Source organism: Poromitra crassiceps (genome assembly GCF_964638095.1).
Source record: "Poromitra crassiceps genome assembly, contig: HAP1_SCAFFOLD_528, whole genome shotgun sequence".
NCBI classification, from domain to species: domain Eukaryota; kingdom Metazoa; phylum Chordata; class Actinopteri; order Beryciformes; family Melamphaidae; genus Poromitra; species Poromitra crassiceps.
Window position 1 is genome coordinate 107,501 of NW_028151880.1, and position 7,397 is coordinate 114,897.

At 41.1% G+C, this 7,397-nt stretch overlaps 1 protein-coding gene across 1 annotated transcript in view; it reads right to left on the bottom strand.

The window, feature by feature from the left end:
- LOC310771326 (uncharacterized protein) overlaps positions 1 to 5,563 on the bottom strand; it is a 30,748-nt gene extending 25,185 nt beyond the window's left edge. The window contains exons 1-4 of the mRNA XM_083663964.1: positions 5,522 to 5,563; positions 3,275 to 3,355; positions 2,883 to 2,964; positions 456 to 566 (exon numbers count right to left, since the gene is read on the bottom strand). Of these exons, the coding sequence (XP_083520090.1) occupies positions 456 to 566; positions 2,883 to 2,956 (185 nt within the window). The 5' untranslated portion in view covers positions 2,957 to 2,964; positions 3,275 to 3,355; positions 5,522 to 5,563. The remainder of the gene's footprint in view (positions 1 to 455; positions 567 to 2,882; positions 2,965 to 3,274; positions 3,356 to 5,521) is intronic.
- Between the last annotated feature and the right edge of the window lie 1,834 nt (positions 5,564 to 7,397).

The window sequence follows — 7,397 nt, forward strand, 5'->3', positions numbered from 1 at the left end:
ACGTTAGCTTTCTCGACAATATTACTATTACCGAGTGCCCTAAAGAGTTTCACTTGGTGCTAACGTTTGGCTATTACAGTAACTATGAACGCGACTGTAACAAAGTTTACTAGTTTTTCCAAATACTTTTCAACATCCTCGTCTGACATAATCTATTACGTAGCCAAAAAATAGGTAGATTACCTCGTCGCTCTGCATCCTGAGAAACAGCAGGGTTTGGAAAAAATGAAAAATAAACTTGGAGCGTCTTTCATTCATTCACTGGTCAAAGGAGAGAATGGAGGCGTGGAGTGTTGTGATGTTGTCGGGAGCCGGGCAGCCAGGAGTTTTACGACAGTAAACAGTACCACTTTTGTTCAGAGAGGGGCGCCAAAAATAACCCAATGAAACAGTGAAAAGTTGCTCGTAGCTGCTTTAATGCTAACATTATGTAGTAACATATTATGTTGACTTACTTTGTTTCAGAAGGTGCTCGTATTTTAAATTCAAGAGGGATATCAATAGACCAGTCACTCTTCATGGACACACAGCTGGGCTCAGGGGAGTCTGCTCTCTGCTGCTGCATCCTGATAGAAACATGAAGACAGTGAAGGTGTCTGTGTCTTTATGAAGAAGACTTTGATGCTGTAACTAACATGATAATGACTTACATCTTTTCAGGAGGATCTGTATCTTTAAAGTTTTGAGGTGGGTTCATAGACCAGTCACTCTTGATGGACACACAGCTGAGCTCAGGAGAGTCTGGTCTCTCCTGCTGGACTCTTTGACAAGTTTGATAAAGGTAACTATAGACCAGTTTCTATTTTAAGTGTCTTGTCCAAGGTCATAGAAAAAATCATGCATGAACAGATCAATGCATACTTATTGAGTCACAATATTTTATTTGACCTTCAGTCAGGTTTCAGAAAGTCTCATTCCACAGAGACGTGCCTCTTATATTTAACAGACCGCATCAGAAAGGAGGTTGATGCTGGAAATTTCTGTGGAATGATCATGTTAGACCTGCAAAAGGCCTTTGATACTGTAGATCACGGTATCCTTTTATTCAAACTGAAGGCAATGGGCTTCAGCAATTTGGCCTTAAAATGGGTCAAGTCGTACCTCTCAGAAAGGTCTCAGATTGTGGACATAAATGGGACCTTTTCCACAGCGAAAGCGGTTAGCTGCGGGGTGCCACAAGGGAGTGTCTTGGGGCCTCTCTTTTTTTTACTATATATTAATGACATGAAACATGCCTGTTCATCAGACCTCTTTCTTTATGCGGATGATTCAGCAATTCTGGTCTCCCATAAGGAATTAGCAGTAGTGGAGAAGACTCTAAGTGATCAGCTTCTAAAGGTGGGGACTTGGCTATCTGATAATAAGTTGTCCCTTCACCTAGGGAAAACAGAGGCCATCCTGTTTGGATCCAGGGTGAAGTTAGGTAAGGCACCAGTGATGCAGGTGAAGGTAGGTGAGTCACTCATTTTAGCCAAGGACACCATGCAGTATCTGGGATGTACATTAGACAAACATCTTTCAGGGGAGGCCATGGCTACAAAAGCCCTCACTAAAATCTGCCATAAAACTAAATTTTTGGCTAGAAAAGCTGAGCTGTTGGATCGAGCAACACTCAAGACTTTGGCAGGAGCATTAGTTCAATGCCATTTTGATTACGCTGCCACCTCCTGGTATAATAGTACACCGCAGCGCCTTAAATACAAACTACAGACTGCCCAAAACAAATTAATTAGGGTGGTGTTAAAGATACCTCCACGCACTCACTTAGTGCCAGCTTTCTTTCAGCAACTAAATTGGCTGCCAGTTGAGAAAAGAGTCATTCAAATCAAATTGGGTCTGACTCATAAGATTGTGCATAATAAGGTTCCCAAATACCTCTCTAATTACTTTAATTGTTTCAGAGATATTCACAATTATGTTACTAGAAGAAGCTCTACTGATTTTGTTCTTTTTAGATTTAAGACCCTAATGGGAAAAAACACATTTTTATACTCTGCAGCAATCCAGTGGAATAAGCTCCCTGTGTCTCTGAAACTTATTGAAGAGGAGGGAAGATTTAGACGGGCCACAAAGAAGTGGCTAGCAAATGGTCTGTCAGAGTAGGGATCTGGCGCAACCTGTATTGTGTCGAGTTATGCTGTATGTTTTTGTTTTGTTTTATTGCATATTATGTAAATGAATTATTGTATTGGAATGTTGTGAAGTGAATTAATTACTTTTTGTATTGAAATGCTGTCTTTATGTCATTTGTACGCGTAAAATTGTTAATAGTGTATTGTAGCTTGTTGGACCTGCCAGTCTTGGCATCACCCCCCTATCCCCCTTCCCCAAGCCCCGCACCCCAAGAGGATCACAATGGAAATAAGCCTTTGGCTTTATTGTGTACTTAATCCTCGGCATGTGTTAATGTATGTAAACTGTCTTCATTTGAAGCTTTTTTATGTGGATTTTACATTGTGTTAAATAAACTACTACTACTACTACTACTACTCTTCAACACAACAGAGAAAAAGCTTTGACTGTGAATAATGCTGCTGTAATGATGTCACTGCTGAGCTGTAATGATGTCACTGCTGAGCTGTAATGATGTCACTGCCGAGCTGTAATGATGTCACTGCCGAGCTGTAATGATGTCACTGCCGAGCTGTAATGATGTCACTGCTGAGCTGTAATGATGTCACTGCTGAGCTGTAATGATGTCACTGCTGAGCTGTAATGATGTCACTGCTGAGCTGTAATGATGTCACTGCTGAGCTGTAATGATGTCACTGCTGAGCTGTAATGATGTCACTGCCGAGCTGTAATGATGTCACTGCTGAGCTGTAATGATGTCACTGCCGAGCTGTAATGATGTCATGGACAGTTAGAGATCGTTGTCTTACCTCTTAGCTTTGGTCTGACTGCCATGTTCCCCAGACAGAGAGACACCCTCCTCTCTCTCCTCACACTCACTCATAGTAGAGCCTACACACACACACACACACACACACACACACACACACACACACACACACACACACACACACACACACACACACACACACACACACACACACACACCTCATTATAACAAGCTTTCATTACAGGATACATCACTTCTGCTCTCTGCTCAATGCTGACAGAAAAAGGCCAAATAGACACTGCACCAAACTTTCTTATCTGGCTTTAAAATGTCTTCAATTTTTAACATTTTACTCAAGTTTACAGACACCTGTGGTCACCCTGTTTATGGTTTACATTTTTGTTGTTCCTCCAAAATCAAAATGTGTTTTACCTTGGAAGATGTTTTGCTGGTGAATTCACAGCATCCAGATCAAGTCACAGAGACTTTCTGCCTTCACCTGGAGAGGAGACACTGACAGAGAAGACACAGGCTGCTTACTCTGCTTCCTCAGTTCTTCTGGGCAGAGATGGGAAGTAACTAAGTACAAATACCTTGTTACTGTACTTAGGTAGGATTTCAGGTATCTGTACTTTACAGAGTATTTATTTTTCTGATAGCTTCTTACTTTTACTCCCTACATTTTAACACAAATATCAGTACTTTCCACTCCTTACATTTTCAAAACAGGCTAGTTACTTTAGTTTTAATGAATGACAGACAAAATGATGTATGGCTGTTTGTCTCTCGTCTTGCGCCTTCCCAGCTTTGCATGTTCTTTTGTGGAAAAACCATCGCACAAATTAGGAATCAAAGTACAGTATAGACTTCTTTATACATCTTAAAACAAGTTTGGTGGGGATCTTTTAAGTTGAATAGTCTTCGAGTTTCAGTAAGCTTTGCACAGTAGAAAATCTTTTACTTTTATACTTTATTAAATTTCAGAGCCTCTACTATAATTTTAATTTTACTTGTGTAAACAAGTTGAATTAGTACTTCTTACTTCTACCAGTCTTTTTTATACACAAGTAACTGTACTTCTACTCAAGCAAAGAATGTGTGTACTTTTCCCATCTCTGGTTCTGAGTCTCTGTGAACATTTGATGTGAGGGTGTGGCCTCAGAACTTCAGGGGAAGTCAACAAGTCTTGTCTGACAGACAGACAGACAGCAAACCACCCTAAGGGCCTATGTCCACCTAGCGTCTTTTTCCGACGTTAAATGCTGGAAGTACGCTGGGAAACGCTGATCTCGGCGCACAATATAACAAGGAAGCAATCTGAAACTAACGTTAGCTCAGTGCGGTAGTAGCTTGATAGCTGACAGCTAACATTAGCAAACAACACACATCCAGTGATTTAGCTCAACACTCACCAGAAATATTAAGTGTCTAGCCAATCTGCTCCCACAATTGAGCCTTTCTGTCTCTGTTGCGATTTTCATATGATTAGTTGCCAGAAAAGGAGCACCCAACACCAGCGTCTTTCTGAAAAGTTAAAATAATTTCAGCTGGAAGCGCTGGGAGTCGGGCGCACAAAAACACCAGAGCGCTGTGAAAATAGACGCTGGACGCAGTGCACTTTCTCTAGACGTCCGTGTGCGCCCGCATACGCTCTCCCCCCATTGGAAACAATTGAAAATAGACGCCGGAGCTGATGAAAAGACGCTAGGTGGACACAGGCCCTAACCTGAGACCAGAAACCACAGATCAGCTGATGTAGTCCTATTGTGTATCCACTAGATGGAGACATTGACCACAATCTACAGAGAACTAAAATGCAGAGCAGCACAGACATGTAATGCATACAGGAGAAATTCATATCACTTTCAAATTCAGTCACAGAGTGAGAATGAGAGTAGAGTTTCTTACTGAGGTGGAGCATGTGACAGGACGTTAACTTCCATTTTATTATAGCAAGAGATTTTACTGTCGTGTGATCACATAGTTTTACTTTGCACTTTATGTTGTCAGTTATTCTATTTAAGGTATTGTTTCATGATGTTGGTTGTAATTGCTTCCTCAGGGCTTAGGCCTTGTTGAAAACAGGAAGTACATTTTACATTAAAATATAGTTTCCACAATATTGTTGATGAAGCATCATGACCAAACATGTTGGCTGAGATGGCTGGATGGTCCCAGTTCCTCAAATCTCCGGCGACAATGAAAATCAGATTTCCAAATAGCGGTAATTTTGCTAGACTGAGCACACAAGGTTAATCTAAATGGTTACATTGACTACTTTGTTTTACTTAAGGAATGGTCCGAAAGCCTCCTATTAGCATCGCTAGGCTCTTGTTAGCATCACTGTATGCTAGTGGGAGTAAACCAGAACAAGGCTTTTCCCTCAAACCTGCAGACAACACAGCTAATTACTAACTAACTACTTTAGACTTTATATATGAACATGAAAACACTAGCATGTTGGAAAACCATTTGAAGAGCAACACATTGTTTCTGCCCGTTTTGGGGCTAAACATCACAGACAAACAGCCATACCTTTAACAGCTGAGTTGTAGATTTCCTCCTGTCCTAGTTTAAATAACAGCTAATGACAGGCAGTAACATTCACTAAAGATCTGCTGATAAGAGTCAGGAAAGTAAAACAGACTGGAAACCGTCAATAAACTCTTTTTACAATACCTTCAGCCGGAGAAAGTTATCTGCATCACACAAACAAGGAAATGAAACAACACAGAGGGGGAGGAGGCTTCTTCTCAAGTTCACTCTTTTCTTTTTTCTAGTTGGCAAAAAACATTTGTGCTGCAGGAAGTTGAATGTCCAAATATGGTTTGTGTGCTGAAGAACACTTCCTGCTGCTACTGACCTAACGTTACCTTTTGGTGAAGAAATGAATCTGAGCAGAGAGATAGAGAGAGAGAGAGAGACACGCACACAGAGAGAGACAGAGAGAAAGGAGAGAACCAGAGAGAGGAAGAAGGAGAGAAAAAAGAGAGAAACAGAGAGAGCGAGAGTTATTAAGTTATCCTTTATTCATCCCCATGGGGAAATTCATCTTCTGCATTTGACCCATCCTCTATAGCAGGGATGTCAGAGATACGGCCCGCGGGCCGGATCCGGCCCGCGGGCAGGTTTCATCCGGCCCGCGAGATGTTTTGGAATATTTAAAAAAATAAATAAAAAAAAATAAAAATAATAAAAAAATAATAATAATTATTATTATTATTATTAAATTCGCACCCCATTATCATGAACTACGTGTGGCTAATAAACAAGCTAAGAGTTCATTCATAAGTTAATTAACCTGCACTACAAGGAAGTATGTCAGTAGGTCATCAGGTGTAAACAAAGCCGCCATGATGCCACGCTGGAATTGAATCGCGCATTCGGCTACGTACCAAAAAACAAAGGAATCAACAAGATGCTGTCGAAAAAGAGAAAGGTTGACACGGAATGCAGGCAGTTTCAAGAGAAATGGAAAGAGCAGTATTTCTTTTGTGAAGTAAATGGATAAATGAGTCGAATTGGTTTTTAGTAAAACAAAAAATCCGGCCCCCATGAGGTCTCAGTTGAACAAATCCGGCCCTCTACCTAATATGAGTCTGACACCCCTGCTCTATAGGAACCTAGGAGCAGTGGTTTAAACTGTTGGTTTTACTCTAATTACCTGCTGATAATTGTTGATAATTCGGCAGACATAGTGAAAACCTCCTAATGCTAGTTTACACTACAAGACTTTCCCCCAATTTTACATAAGATTTCCAGTTGGGGTCAGTCTGTCTTTATTGACTCTAGTCTGTTGTGCCAGTCAGCAGCAAAATCTGTTAGTGTATACTGGGTACAGATTTCTAATGTGTTAGTCTAAACTGCCTCCAGATTTCTAGTCTTAAAGTGTAAACTGCCTCCCAACGCCAGTCGGAGCCACAAAGATTACATCAAACATGTTTGAATTTCAAAGTGAAAAGTCTTGTAGTGTATACTGCCTCGTCTGAGTCAGTTGTTGTGTAGTGTATAGAGAACTTCCGGGTTCTTCACTGTTTTCGCCTATGGGATTTTTTAATGGGTTTTTGGCACGATGCTTCTAATAAGTTCTCTGGGCAACGCAAGCTTAATCAAATGCGAACCAGTGTTCAGCGGGATAATATTTACACGAGGAACACTTTTATGAGTTTTTAAGCTTTTACGTGCCGTTAAAAGGGCGGCTAGCTAGCAAACGGCTAAATGAGACTACACTGTTGAGTCGACGGAGATATTATACGTCAATAACGTCATCACTTCAAAGGAGGAACACGGAAATTATCTTTCCCTCACCTGGTTCAGCCCGGGGTAATCAGTGCAGCAGCACACACATCAACGACACTCCAGGTTGAGTGGTGACGTGACGGGGAAGCCTATGCGACACTGTGTGTAGTTCTGGATTAGCTTAGCACGAGCTTTTTACTTCTAGGGCTTGCATTTACGCTTCAAAACTCATGAAAGTGGTCCTCATGTGTGAAGATTATCCCGCTGAACACTGGTTCGCGTTTGATTAAGCTTGCTTTGCCCAGAGACCTTATTT